At 41.1% G+C, this 15,929-nt stretch overlaps 1 protein-coding gene across 1 annotated transcript in view; it reads right to left on the bottom strand.

The window, feature by feature from the left end:
- bbs9 (Bardet-Biedl syndrome 9) overlaps positions 1-15,929 on the bottom strand; it is a 147,957-nt gene that overhangs the window by 127,626 nt on the left and 4,402 nt on the right. The window contains exons 4-8 of the mRNA XM_070834915.1: positions 15,788-15,901; positions 9,877-10,051; positions 5,168-5,252; positions 4,392-4,575; positions 298-427 (exon numbers count right to left, since the gene is read on the bottom strand). Coding sequence (XP_070691016.1) covers positions 298-427; positions 4,392-4,575; positions 5,168-5,252; positions 9,877-10,051; positions 15,788-15,901 — 688 coding nt within the window. The remainder of the gene's footprint in view (positions 1-297; positions 428-4,391; positions 4,576-5,167; positions 5,253-9,876; positions 10,052-15,787; positions 15,902-15,929) is intronic.

Here is a 15,929-nt window from a genome sequence, read left to right as displayed (position 1 = left end):
AAAAAATTTAAATTTAATGATATCCTTAATGCTCAATCAACATAGAAACACAGGAGTCCCCTGGAAGAATTAGCATGCTATACACACATATTTTGTTATCTTATATTTGAACTTGTTTTACATATGAAATAGAATACATATTTCATAATGGCCTACCCTTCCTGGGGTTGCAGGTTCCTTTATGATGGAGTTCCAGAGGAACATGATTCAACTGTCAAGTAACTTTTTAGTAGGTTCTCAAATTTATCTCAGAAGAAACTGTGACGTCAGACGTTGTGCTTTGCTGGTGGTACTCACTGGAAGTTGGCAACTCGAACAGACACAGGCAAAAAGGGGAGCTGGGCCGCCCACTTCAGGGTGACATCCTGGTAAACCAGCAGCATGTCGGTGTGGTTACCTAGCAACAGGTTGGTTGTACCATCCGTCACTAAACAAGACCAGAAAAAAACTTGTTAGACAGAGGATCAGAGCCTAGTCACATCTGCCGTTCGCAAACAGTTTTGTTTAGAATCATAAAACTTATTAAAATTATTTTCCTTGTCAAACATCTATCACAAACAAAGTGTGAATAAATAAGATTGACCTCAATACAGAACCAATAGGATTGAAGTGGACTACTTCTTAAATTAGAAAATACTGAATGAGTGATTGTTTGTATTATGTATATATGTATAAAAAATTGTGCTATTTTGAAAGGCCACCTTTTAGAGCAGTATACTGTATACACTTGGTCCTGTGACTCAGTTAAAACTGCATTTCACACACACACACACACACACACACACACACACACACACACACACACACACACACACACACACACACACACACACACACACACACACACACACACACACACATCCATCCCACCAATGTTGCAGTTACCACCTGGAGAGATCTGAGGGGAAAAACAAACACGCCTCATTCACACAGTTAAATACACAACTTATGATATACTGTAGTATCAGCAGTCGGCAGGGTGGGACAGTGAGGGGTCAAAATGACAGTGTGTGTTTGTGCCACATGAAAGCAAACACACACAACTACCTCAGCATCAGCACTGTATTTAAAACAGTCTGTATCTGTACAGCACCTTTCTAGTTATTTCGACTACTCAAAGTGCTTTTACATCACATCCTCATTCACACATTCACACATTCACACACTGAAGCTGTTTTAGGAGCAAGTTTGGCAAAGATTGAAACTTTGACATGCTGATTTAGAGGGATCGAACCACCGACCTTCCAATTCCAACTGATGGACGATCTCATTATAAAAAGGTCCAATCTATGTTCTGCCATCATGTTTGAGCCTTGCATCTCTCAAACATCAGCTCTTTTCTTACCATCCTTTCCTCTGTTATTCTTAAAATTTCAGCTCTTATCTCTAATTTTCTCTTCTTTTACTTCCTGTCATCTCTCCTCAACTCCTTCACTTCTCTCCTCCATTCAGTTTTCCTCTACCACTCTCTTGTTCTGTCCACACCTTTCTTTTCTTCCTCTCCTTTTTTAAAGTTCTTATTCTCACCTACTTTTTCTATCCCTCTCTTTTATCCTCGTTATTTTTCAACCATATTTCCCTAGTTTTACTCTTGATTAACTCCTCATCTCTCTCTTCTTGTGTTATCAGTCCTTGAAGGAGATAAGTGGGCTAAGACACATGCTACGTAACTAAAACAGTCCCAGGACAGTTTGTAGATGGCATACTCGCCTGTCAGATTCTCACTGTTATTTTTGTCCCCAACAATAATCTTTTTAAAATGTTTTCTGGCTCGTGAGTGAATTCTAATACTTCATGCTCTCATTTTGGTTACAATATTAAAAAGAATAGATGCGGCACACATCTTGAGGGATGAACACCATTCATCCAAAACATATTTCCTTATATGGTGGTTTGATGATGGTGGTTTAACAAGTCACTGCAAAATCTCCCATAGGTGTTTGGTTAGGTTGAAATCTGGTGACTGAAGGCGACAGCATTTTCATACTTATCCAGGGAGCTATCTGAGTTAGTCAGTAACCCATGTGCCTCATTTCAAAGTATATCTGAAATAGATTTAGTATCTTATTGTGGATTGAATGCTGGACCTGAACTAGTGTTTCTGATGAGCAGTCAAGCTGGTGAAGTTATTTGAGAGAGAGAAGGGATAGACAGACAGAGGGAGGTAGACAAGAAGAGTGAGGGCAGTGGTCCAGTAAAGCCAGCTGTGAGGCTGAAGGCCAGAGGGAAAGTGTTAGGAAACACTCTGGTCTATTCTCCTCTGCCCTACACCCTTAACTAAAAGTGTTCTGTGGAGATCTGCTAAATAACCTTGTGCCTTAAAAGAGCCCTCACTGAATGGTGTATGGCAGCTCTGACATCCACAGTGCCACTACATGTTGGCTCGCTAACAACCAAACACAGACAAAGAAGGCTGCAGCAGCACTGTGCCCTTGGGAGTCTTCCAGCCATGTGGGATTTTCTATGCAGATTTGATTGTTGACAGGAATCATGTCCCAATAAAAGCTGCTTTTGTTGCGCTGGAACATCATGTATTGAATTTAAAGCCAATTTCCAGGAGTAATTTAAGTAATCTAAATAATGTCTGGAACAGATAGTGAGGGGCACTTTGAAAGTTGAGATATTTTAATTCTAAAATTGAAAACAGATATCAGCAGAAATCTCTTGGCCGTTCTTGTAATCCCTCCATCAATTCTCCTTTCTGGATCATTCCAGTCTATTTTATGCATTCCCTCACATGCTTTCTTTATTTTCTGTTAGCTCTCCTGTGTATTTCAGACTCACAAAAATGGTTCTGTGGTACTTTGTTTCGTAAGCTGAGCCACACAGGTACATTGTTCCTGCTCATAAAAAGGTCATTTATTGCTCCACAATCAAAACTTTATACACACAAATTCAATCTACTGCACCCAAGCACCATTCTGGTGGTCCAACCATATCTGGGTAATCAATTTTGCTCTTGGTGATGAGAATCATCTTACGGAGTAGTTATGCCATTTTATTTCTTTCCTTCCATATTGAGCAACAGCTGTAGAGCTTCTGTCGCTGGCTGCTGGGGTAAATGAAGTGGACAGACACTCTCAGTTAATCCACTCTTGTCCAGTCACAAAGATTGATCAGAAACACATTGGTCACACAGGAGCACAGACACAGTCATGGAATGTCCCAAACAGAAGGTCTCAGGTTAATCAGTCTGAGCTTTTCAGAACTGCATGTATTAGACCAGTCTCCCTCCTTTCTCCTTCTCTAACAGGAAGACAAGTGTGTAAAGTTGGAGGCCATTTTGAAATCTGTTGGCACAGTGGGATTATCATAACGCACACAAGACCTACTCTTGCCCATTGATATGATGTCTTTTCAACAAGAGAAAATTGAGTAAGTAGACAGCTTCACAATCATCCTATCACATATAATCCCTCTCTATCTTTATCTAACAGAGGTGAAGACAGAGAGAGGTGTTCAAGTCTGGAACCCATAACAGGTCTGCAGCAGTGCCAATTTACCGTACAGCACACACACACACACACACACACACACACACACACTACTACTACTACTAGTGGGATTATATACACATTATACATTATATGATGTAATTGGTACATTATACATTTAGATAATTTAATAGTTTTAAAAAAGAAGCACCCAACCATCCAGTATGTTATCTAGCATACTGTTATCTATCTGTCTATAACAGTGTGTTCAGTAGTCTCTTCACTTTATATTTTACTTCATACACCAGAGCTACTCCAGTTTTTCTATTAGGTTCTGCCAAAACCAGCAGGCATTGGCCCACTGCACAGAAAACTTTTTTTTGTGTGTTCTGTTCACGTATTTTCAATAGTTTGGTTGTGGCAGGTGCACTGATGCACAGTGAGTTTTGTACTGCTGCCCTTTACATCACTCCAGGTTGAACACACCAGAGCTTAACTAGTGCCACGTTCAAGAGAACAGCTTCAAAGAATAGCAAGTTCTCTTGCTCATTTTCATTTTCAAATGTATCTCTGATGCTTCCTGATTTGCTGCCAAACACTAAAGGCTTACAAGTATGAGCCCTTTGGCCTCTTGCTCTCTGCATAGTGGTACCAACACCTGTACTATGTGCTCCTACACGAGAAAACAACCTCCAAAATAATCATTGCATATAAGATTTATTTTATCATCATTAAAACCATATAAACCATATTCCACACATCTTTCCATTACTCCCTCCCCTATAGGTATTACTTCAGTGTTACACATTAAGTCCTTAACCAGAACAGATGTGCAGGAATATAGATGAACACGGCTTGTGAGAAAAAGGACATGAGAACTGTTAAGGTAAAATAGCCTTTTATAATAAGTAATTAAGGCCTAAGCAAATGAGTAAATGAGTCAGTGCCCTGGTTTACCTGTGCTGTAGGGCAGGAAGCAACTAGGGTTGAACTCCAGCTTCTTCATGAAGCGGATCTGTCCATTATCACGGAAACAGTAGAGGTTCCTCTCACCCAGAACGAAGATGGAGGAGGACGAATGGGAGAAGGAGGGCACAGAGAGGTCTAGGGCCTGTTCTCCCAGGACAAACGTCCAGTCAGGCTAGAGGAGAACACATCCACATACACACACATTGTTACAGCATACTTCCCACATTTCTTCAGTTTCAAGAGAAAAACAGTGACGTATGCACCGTCTGAACACTCCTCACAAAATGATGCACCAATTGTAACCCATATATATTCCATATGTAAAGGCAGATGAGGAATGAATAAAGACATATGGTCTATGTATGTTGAGATTGATGGCTCTCATGCTGCTGTAGGAAAATTCAGATGTTTGCATCTTCCAGATTTTATACAGTAGTAGTAGTTATATTGTAGTTAGTCACCGGCTAACTACATCTCCCATCTAAACTTGGTATATATGTAATGGTATATACATTTCTTTCCTAATTTATATAACATTTATATAACATATTACAAAGTGTGGTTGCACACTGTTACAATTGGTTTGCTCCTGCAGCAAATTAGTGGTTGTTGGAGGCACAAACCAAGACAAAAAATCTTTGTTTCACGCTATTCTTGCTATGGATGGTTCCCATGATAGGAAAACATGGATTGACATTTGAATGTGAAGCTGCATTCATGACAGGGACTAACAACAGTCTTGTGGCTGTGCGTTCAGGACTCACCGTCAGCCTCTTGCCTCCAGTCTTGAGGGGCAGGTCAGGATCCTGACGACTTTCTGCCTCTGTAGCCACGGCCAGAGTCTCATACCTGAAAGGGAAAGACTCACACAGCTGCTTATAACAAATACACTGAGCGTCTGTGTATCACATTCATTCTTCGGTAGTCCTAAAAATGCCTTCTTCTGTCCGCTATCTCAAAAATGATTTCTGAGCTGTTTTGGCATACGCAAAGCAAATGTATTTGTTATCTATCTATCTGCAGTGATGTTGTGATGTACTGTTTATGAATCAAATGTAAAAGTCATATTTTATAATCCTTGACATCTTGTCTTTTCGGCATTACTTCATTATCATTTAAATAACTTAGAACTTAATTATTTTATCAACTATACGCCATAAATTACTTCTGTTTTGACTCAGTAAATCAGTGTTGGCTGCTAGCGGCCTGAAGGTGAAACGCCTTGCTCAAGTACACCTTGCACTGTGCACAAGCATTTCTCATTTAGGTATTCCCACCAAACATACCACAGCCAGTCTACAAACTCAAATTAGTGACTCTCTAGTTACAAAGTTTGCTTATTTAACCACTAGCCCAAGACCAAAACAACAGTAGTTATTTTCCAGAGAAAAATTCCACCTGTAAGGCCAAGGCAAAAATCCAAGTACACATTTATTAGCATTTAATTAGTCAAACACTGCATGACATGTTCATTATTAACAAAATCCACAGCTAATGTCTTATATTCTCCTTCTCCTTCACAGTTTCTGTCAGGTGAGTCAACAAGCTGCTGACCTGCCATTCTCTGGAACAGCGGTCTATCAGTTTTAATCAGGGAGCTGTGGGCAACTGGTTGAGGATAAAGTGGTCAGACTGATCTGTGGTCCGTTGATTTTGGCATCCTCAGCGTCAGGGGTTTTCCAGTAAGAAGCTGGCGGTTAAAGCAACTTGGCTTGACTGTATCATTCACCTCTAACACCTGGTTGAACAAAGAGTTCCAAATCCAACCCAGCCCAAGCACTACATAATGCTGATTTATCCATTCACAGTTTTCAAACCGGCTCTTAATCAAAGCTGGCGGGTCTGAAATCTACCTTCCATTGTAAGGCTTATAATCCAATATGTCTGCCATTTGATGGGTATTGCTTGTATTTTTCGTTTCAATAGTAAAACTCACAAAACTATGAATTGTAATAACTTTGGTGATCCTCTGACTTTTCATCTGTCATCAGGTCAGAATTTTAGTTTGTCCTAATACTGCTAGAATTAATAACATTTCCATCAGCCTCCATTGTACTTGTACTGTGATCAGTGCTAAGTAAAAGGTTAGCATGCTAACACAAACTAAAATTGTGAACATGGTTAACATTACCTGCTATACATCAGTATGTTGGCTCTGTCATTACGGGCATGTTAGCATGCTGACATCTCACAGAGCTACTAGAGTGACTGTACAACTGTCTGGTTTGAATATCCTTTCTTTTCATGCTTTCAACACTAACACTAACTCAAAACCTATTTAGAATTACTATGTAGTATGAAATTGGGACACAGCTTTGGTACTGTATACATCATAGGCCACTTAGCCACCCAAACGCCCCATTACTGATCATATTTCATAGCAAAGCAAAGAAATAATGATGACTTGTTTTTAATTTTATGTATAGAGGAAGGAATTATTGCATCACTGCCCATTACCTGAACAACATTTTAGTTTTATGCCTGGATAAAGCAAATTAACATACACAACCCAAAAAGTGATACTAATTCCTCATAACATTGTGTATAAAACAGGAAATGAAGTGTTCTCACTTTGATTTTTGCAATAGCCTACTACACAAGATTTATGGTTTTGAACTCATCCGTACAGTAGCTGTACCCGCTGAGCTTCTAAGACAAACGGCGAGCAGACTAACGAGCTGCTTTATGGATGACTGCCAGTAAAAAAAAAAAAAACTTTTCAACACACCGTGACCATTTCCTGGGAAGGAAAATAGACTAAAAAATATATTTAACATGTCAGCGGTTTTAAGCTTTTAAAGCAACACTTAGATGTCTTGTGATAGGACTTGGGGTAGCATGAATGATTTGAAATATGTGTGCATGAGTTCCATCCATTAGTAGTTGGTTGAATGTTGATTTGAGTATAACGAAAGAGGATAAAAATCACACACACAGCACTGTGTATGTGTGAGAAAATGTCCAAAACCACTGTCTGTGGTGTCTGTGTGTGTGTGCGTCTGTGTGTATATACACCTCAACCTAACATAATATCTCTGGAGATTCACTGAAACATTTCCTTTCATTTCATTATGAGATGAATCCTTTTGGGATTTTGAATAGGCAGCTCTTAGCCAGTCAGCAGCGCATATGTTTTGGCAGTTCAATCCTCGGCTTCTCCTGTCCTCATGTCCAAGTGTGCTTGAGCAACACATTGAGCCCCAGGTTGCTCCCAATTTTTGTGTTTGTTTTTTCAAAGCAAAAAGTGTTTTTTTTCCAAATATAAGCCACGATCTACCGTTAATATTATCCATGCCACACCATCAGCAACAAAACTCTTTTCTCCTTCCTAAATCAACCAGGAAGATACACCTTCAAATGTGAAAGAATGACAAGCAAAGAAATGCAGCAGCAACAAGTCACTAATGGGTAGCCATTGTATTTTGGGATGTAGTTCTTCTTATATCATTCCTCCCGGCTATATTTAAAACACCTAAAAATAGTGCTGGTTGTACGCTCATATTAAAGCAAACAATAGTGTTGATGCACGCAGACATTGCTAACTTTGGTGATAAAGACCATGAAGTTCTCACAGTGATGTCTCTTGATGATGATGCTCAAGAAAAGTTCTAATTTCAATAGAGAACTCTTTCGCATTGGATTTGTGGCATTTCTGGGTCTCAGATTATCACATGACTGTGCAAAATCACTCAGTATTTACATATTTTAGGAGTCTGCTTGAGATATTTTTTTCGGCACTGTTAAAACCCTGTGATATCTTGCCATGGAAACACATCTTAAGAGAAAGCGTGAGCAGAGCAACTTTTAAATAACCAGGTTCTGGTATATTATGGCTTTATCGACTGTAATATATATATCTCAGATGATGGGGTCCAGGCTGCACTGACTGTTATACATTTAATATCAGATGACTGGTCAAACTGTGCTACCTCGCTCAGTTTATTTAGCCTGTTGGACCGTCTCCTGCCCTGATGAATGAGAGCTTGATTTTGTTGCTGTGTGTGTGAGTGTGTGTTGGCGTCAGCTTTGAGATCTTAGTTTGTGTTTATCCATGACACCAAGAGACCATATACATGTACTGTGTGTTTTTATAAGTTGTGCGTGTATGTGTGTGTATGTCCATGTGTTCACACTATATGCATGTATATGCTTGTACGATGTATATGTTGAAGGCAAATGAGTGTGTTTATTTGTGGAGTTTTTCAGAGAGATCCTCTTTCATATCAATGAGAACACTGTTTCCTCAACCTCAGTGTCCTAAACTCTACACGAAGACTGATACTGCCTACACACACACACACACACACACACACACACAGTTGTTGGCCATTTAACAGTGTTTGTGGTTACATGTTTTGGAAGGGCCAGACTCTGTGTGTGTGTGCCCTTGTATTACACGCTTAATGGGGCCAGAGAACTGGGAGAACACCGCAGTATGGGGCCCACAGTGTTTTGTGGGGCCATTTGGATGGCCGTCTTTGGGAGAACAACGTTTTCCTTGTATGTTTCTTGAACTATGTTGTTGTTATTGACTAAACTAAAAGTGTCAAAATATTTGTTTGGTGATGGTTAAGGTTAGGGTATGGGTCAGGGATAGGTTAGCGTTTTTAGTGTACACTGTGTCTTTGGGAAGTTCCCACAAAGATAGTGAAACATATTATGTGTCCAGGTGTGTGTCTGGGAATGGAGTGAAATCAGCGTTTGTAGTCTGGATAATCTCTTGATACTAGTCTAGGGGGCAACCAGGTAACGAACAGCTGGGAGAAAAAACTCCACACAGCTGCACACCCACTCAGTCTGTAAGACTTCTAAAAGGTCTCCATAGCTCTGCCAGAGGGAAGGTCCATCCAGATGAGCTCTGCATTAATAGCAGATGCCTTTAAGGCGGTGGAGCATGAGTGACTCTCGCTAACCATCAACAGCTGATACTGAAGACAGTGGCTAACACCAGAAATAGCTAGTACTTGCAAAGTGATGCGCATTCCTTTTTGCAAACTAACATTGATCAAACAATGTCTAAAATAAAACATTAAAAAATATTGAATGTTTTGATGACTCATAACTCTAAAATCAATAAATGATATGCTTTGCTTTCATGCCAACAAAAGTTTTGATGAATTTGAAAAATCTAGATTTTGGATGGGATCAGTGCATCCAAACAATTCAACTCCATTGTTAGGAAGCTTGTTAATTGTAAATGTCTGCATACTGTCTACTTCATTTCTGTGTTCAGGTGATTTTCAATGAATCAATTCAATGAATTCAATCAATTTGCTAAAATGTTTCCCCCCCTGAAGTTATTTTTGTAAACCTGTTATATTGGTGTCTCCTCAGACGTCATAAACATTAAAACATACATATAAGTTATTACAAACAATTCATTTCAATCACCATGGTAGCCAATACCTTTTTCTTTCTCACGTGAACATGTAACAGTGAAGAATATTAAGGAGGATCCATAAAAAGAACCTACTTGTAGCTCTCCAGCTGGCGTGCAGAGGAAACGGTGAGGAAGCTGTCTGTTCTGGAGTTGTAGATCAGTGGGCCGGGCAACAGGAAACCAGGAAGGAACCTGCCGAAGGAGTAGCTGTCCTGCTCGAAGAACATCAGCATCCCATCCATAGACTGAATACAGAGGGAGTGGTGACCTAATGTGTGTGTGTGTGGGGGGGGCAAAGGAGACTATTCAGTCAGTCTTATCCTACAAATACCAAAATCACTTATTTGCTATTTGTTTATATGGAAAATATGGAATATCCATCTTCAAGGTACAAAGTTGCTTGTTGCTGAGTATGGAGTTGCCTCATTACAGATAAAGGCAACAAGAACACACATAACACATGAACACTCAGAATGACTTATTAACCACTGAAAAAGTTAGCTGATTGACTGAGGTCAAACATCTAAAACTTAGCTTAATAACAATTATGATAACTGATTGTTTCAGTCATTATCAAGGGAACAAGTCAAACATCTCTCTGAAAGTTGCACTGTTTTCCTGTGTTACATAGAACTGTAAAGTCTTTGCAATCTTTGCTTAAGCTCTGACTTTTTAAATAGAGGCACCAGAAAGCCTGAAAGGCCTCTGTTTCATTTCAGCTGTTTCAATCACCTGTGAGGTGTGTTTCTTTGGCTAAATCTGATATTTCCATTAACACTTCAACACACACACACACACACACACACACACACAGTGTAGAAGAGTGTGTCTGTGTTTGTTAGGAAAGGCTTGATGTAGGACATACTAAGCTCTAATGCACGCGCACACACACACACACACACACACACACACACACACACACAACACACAGCAACACTCCCAGCCATAAAGCAGTGGGGCTGTGTGACCAGAGAACTATAATTAGGCCTCAACGCGCTATTAAAACTCACACTGCCATCAACTAGAGGTCAGGGAGACAGCCACCTACAGTGCAACACACACACTCTACATCTATCACCAAGGATTTAGACAGAAAAGTCTCACACTCCAACACACCTATTCTGTGTTCTGTGTAAACACAAGTGTGCATGTGTGTGTGTGTGGTGACGGGGTGTGGAGGGGGTTTGGTGGGGGCGGGGGGGGGGTGAGCGATGAGTGGAGTTCATGATGGCCGTTAACAAGCTGAAGGACAAGGTCTCTCACACCACAGACAGGCCTTAGGTGTGCATAATACAATGTTGCAGCATTTGAGTACGTGTTTCTATGTGGGTTGATTCACATTCATGCATGAGTGTGTCATTCTGTGTGTGTCATTCTGTGTGTGTGTGTGTGTGTGTGTGTTTTGTCTACTGCATAACATTGTTATAAAAGGAAAACCTATGTAAAACACACAGCTTATTTTTGGCCATTCATGAGAATCTGCTGCACTGTCCTTAATGTGGAAAACTTGTGGAAGTGTACAAGTTCTAACCAAAAGTGATATTTACAGTGTCTCTTAGCACTAGGACTGTGTATTATTATTATTCCACTCATTTTGTCGTCTTGTCATCCTACCCTAGGGTTTACATTCTTCTCATTTCTGGGGGGTTAAAACACAGACATAACTGAGTTAAAAGCTAAAACAGTCTTTACTTTCAGCTGATATAGGCTGCTGTAAACAGTGCATTGGACATAGTTTGTGACTCTCTGGTTAATAAATATGTCTTATTTAGTGACGACAACAATAAACAGCTTGATAACTGAGAAGTGGACCTTCCTCTGAGACAAACACTTCAGCAATTTGTCAGGTTCCCAGTGGTCGTTTTCCACCATGAAAAGCAGTGCGAGAGTCAAAACAGCATGTACTCAGACAGCCTGACATAACGCTGTATCGTCAATAATAAGAAAAGTGCTAGGTACTGGAAATGAGAGCCAGGCCTTGTCATAATAGCAAATGTGCATGTATAATTTCAAACGCCCACGCCCAGGTATAACATTTTAAAGAGCTCTGTATGAGAGCGTCGCTGCTCAGACACAGCGGAGGAAATGGACCTGTATTAGTGTCATTAATAAGACATGTTGAACAAGCACAAAGAGCAGCCAACAAAGCACAGAGGCTGGCCACATACTGCAGTGGGCAGAGCCTCGCCTCGCCTCGCCTCGCCTCGCCTCTGTGTGAGAGTGAGAGAGAGTGTGTGCGAGACAGAGAGAAGGGGCATGTCAGTACATGTGAATTTGTGTGTCCATGCATGTGTGTGTGCCATTTTGTTCTGTGCATGAGTGTATGTGTGCGCGTCTGTGTGTGATTATATGTGTGTGTGTGTATCTATATGCGTCTAACGAAACTTGTAAAGGTCAGACCATGCTCAGTGTGTGTGTATGTGTGTGTGTGTGTGTGTGTGTGGCCTGAATGTGACCCAAACCCAAAGGCAGCCCAGCTATTAGAACAGTATTAGTACAAAGCTGCTATTACAGTGCCTACAGCACTGCTAAATGGTTGCTATTATAGACTCTTACACACACACACACACACTCACTCACTCACGTGTAAAAGCACACACAACCTGTAAAAGCACCCCCCCACACACACACACACACACACACACACACACACAAGGCACACTTTGAAAATTGGGGAGCAGAGTGCTGTCACACACTGTCTGCTGAAGACGCACACACACAACACACACGTATGTAACACTTATGAGAAATATACGCATCAATGTATGAGTTAAGACAGTAGTTGTGAAATGAATCTAAGCAGTTGTAAGATTATTACTAGAATAAGAAACAAGAAAAAAACTCACTTCTGTTGATTATTCTGCCTCTTTCTCTTCTGTATAGTTTCATAATGCCTACATTTACATATTTAAGTTCGAGCTACAGCATTTAGAGGGTCTGCAAACAGAAACAGTGCCTGATAATAAAGCAAAGTGAGTGAAAATTAACTGCAAGATCAATGCAACATAGATTAAATGCAGAGTGGTTGCTGCAGGGCCTGCATCTATACATTATGTTCCTTTTCATTTAGCAAATTTAATTTGTAAGTTGATGCTTTTACATAACTCTCTTTTTTCCCCTGTGATTTCTCCTTTCATTTAATGTCACTCATGCATCTTGTTAGTATGATGCTGCTCTTGGTCTAGTTATTTAGACCAAAAAGGAAATGTTTTTAAGAGTTTCAAATATTGTGACAATCTGGGTTTTTCTTGTTCCAGGTTCTCTGATTCAAGCTGTGGAGCTGGTTACAAACTTCTCCATACTGCTGGAGGGTCCTTGAGGTAGACACAGAATTGAAACCAGATTCAGGAGCACTGCTCTGTAGCTGAACTCTGACCTCCCTCTTGAGGTGGGTAAAAAGGGAATTTCCCCACAAGAGGCAATACAGGATTCCATTCATTCTATTTTAGTAACTTCAATTCCAAGGCCTGCACTGCCATCTAGTGGAGTGGAGTAGAGTAGAGTAGAGTGGAGTGGAGTGGAGTGGAGGAGAGGAGAGGAGAGGAGAGGAGAGGAGAGGAGAGGAGAGGAGAGGAGAGGAGAGGAGAGGAGAGGAGAGGAGAGGAGAGGAGAGGAGAGGAGAGGAGAGGAGAGGAGAGGAGAGGAGAGGAGAGGAGACAACTACTGTGTTTGTCTACATGTATGCATTCTGTGAGTGATCATTGTGTGTGGATGTATGAATGGATTTTAAGGGTAATATGTTTCTGTGTGTGTGTGTGTGTGTGTGTGTGTAGCTGCATTTGTATACATTTATGTTTGAGTGTGGTCATAAGTCTATGCAAACCTATATGTGGGTGTGTGCGTGTGTGTCTATATGTGGGGGCAGACACCCTCTCTACATTTAAGAGTAGACTAAAAACCTTCCTTTTTGATAAGACATATAGTTTAGTGCTGGCTCAGGCCTTGGACCAGCCCCTAGTTATGCTGCTATAGGCTTAGACTGCAGGGGGACTCCCATGATGCACTGGGCTCCTCTTTTTTCTCTATCCTCCTCTTCCTCTCCATCATTATGGTTCATGGATATCTGCCACTAACTTGCTATCTTCCCCGGAGCCTTTCTGTGCTTTTCTTATTGCTCAGGTTCCTGTGGATCCTGGTCCTGGTCCTGCTGCTGTGGTTCTCTGCTTCATGAATCACTGCTGCGGATCGTCGTCCACTCGTCATGTTTTTCAATGTTACCATACTGTTTATTTATTAGTCACACTCCTATTGTTAGTGCTATAGTCGCTGTTAGTATGTTGGTTGCTGTTTGTGTTGTCTCTCTCTCTCTCTCTCACTCTCTGTCTCTCTGTCCAAACCTCCACCCAACACAGACCCCGACAGACAGCCGCCCACATTGAGCCTGGGTCTGTTCCAGGTTTCTTCCTGTTAAAGAGGAGTTCTTCCTGCCACTGTTGCTCAATATAATATCTGATGCTGCTCATGTGGGGATTCTTGAATCCTTAATGTTGAACTCCTGAATCGTTGGGTCTCTCTCTAATTAAAGAGTTTGGTCTAGACCTGCTCTTTATGGGAAGAGTCTTGAGATAACGCTGTTGACGCTGAATTGGCGCTATATAAGTAAAGATTGATTGATTGATGTGTGCTGGACAAAGACTGCACGTGTGTGTGTGTGTGTGTGTGTGTGTGTGTGTGTGTGTGTGTTTGTTGGGGTGAGAGTGCATGAGAGCTCACATGAAATGTCCACAACCTGCAGTACAGTGTAGTGTTACCAGAAATCGGAGAAATACGGAGAAAACGCACAGGTTCATGGTACGAATTGCACACGTGCATTCAGCACAGGCCAAGGTATTGGTTTTAATGAGCCCACACTCTGTGCTACACACACACACAATACAGCCTTTATTTGGAAATGATATTTTCTCTGCTTTAAAGGGGGTTCCCCGTGTGTATGTCCGTGTGCCTCTGTGTGTGTTTTTCTTGGATGAGAACTACTCCAGGGCTTTCCCCTACTTGGTTTTTCCAAAAGCTCAATTGACTAGAGAGAGCAGCTATATGACCCCTCACTCTTTCTTTCCATCTTTCTTTCCATCCTTCGCTCCTCTTAGTTAGTTTTATGTACTTGTTCAGTGCTGCCAATTGCCACTTTTGCCAAGGCACATGCACAGATGTTCACTCAATACACACACATACACACATGTTTAAACTATACTTGTGAGGACTGTGATTGACACAGTGTGTTCCCTGCCCCCTAACTCCATCATAAAACATCACAACTAAATGCTTTAAGCCTCAGACTTTGCTCCACAGATCCAGCCAAAGTGTCGATGTCTTCACCAAGTCAAATTGGTCCTCACAAAGACAGACATATGACATATACACACACACGCTGCTGGTGGTACCTTCTACTAGCCACTAACTGTTCGTTGCTGTAAAAGATGTCAAGTGTGTGTGACTGTACACTACTGTTGTCAGAGAGGTGTTACCAAGAGAAGTGATGATAATGACAAACTTTCCTGTGTGATCCCAGGATGTTTTTTCTCTTTGTGTTTTCTGACACATCCCTAAAGCTAGGTTTATGCTCCCAATGCTTTTATTAATGAAGGCCAGAATTGGGCTGTGTTTCTGACCATTAAATGAATGAAGTTGTTTCTGATCATCTGAGTGAGCACCAGTCAGAGACAGGCAGCCATTCATACTCACATTCACACTTATGGGCAATTCAGCGTCACCCATTAAGCTGACATGTCTTTGGACTGTGGAGTACCTGGAGAGAACCCACGCTAAGGCAGGAAGAACATGCAAACTCCACACAAGAAAGACCCCAGGTCCAAAATGCAAACTGCATTTTGCCGGCCAGCAGGCTCACACACCTGGAACCTTCTTGCTGTGAGGCAACACTGCTAACCACTGCACCACCGTGCTGCACATTAGCACGTCCAGTCTCATCAATAAACAAACAAATAAAAGAACGAGTCACACAACTGGAAAAATGCGATTCCACACGTAGCTAAATAAGGAATACCTGTGACCCCTCCAAAGGTGCCATGGGTCATGTTGCAGGCTGTTCTCTGCAGATTATGTTCATAAACCAACTTCAGCTGGTACTGGTCACCATGCTCCACATTGCCTGCAGTGCCTACATACAAACAGATGAGAAGAAAACG

The sequence above is a fragment of the Pempheris klunzingeri genome, chromosome 8 (genome assembly GCF_042242105.1).
Source record: "Pempheris klunzingeri isolate RE-2024b chromosome 8, fPemKlu1.hap1, whole genome shotgun sequence".
Lineage (NCBI taxonomy): Eukaryota > Metazoa > Chordata > Actinopteri > Acropomatiformes > Pempheridae > Pempheris > Pempheris klunzingeri.
Note: the sequence above shows the minus strand (reverse complement) of the source record. Positions and strands in the feature narration are given on the sequence as shown.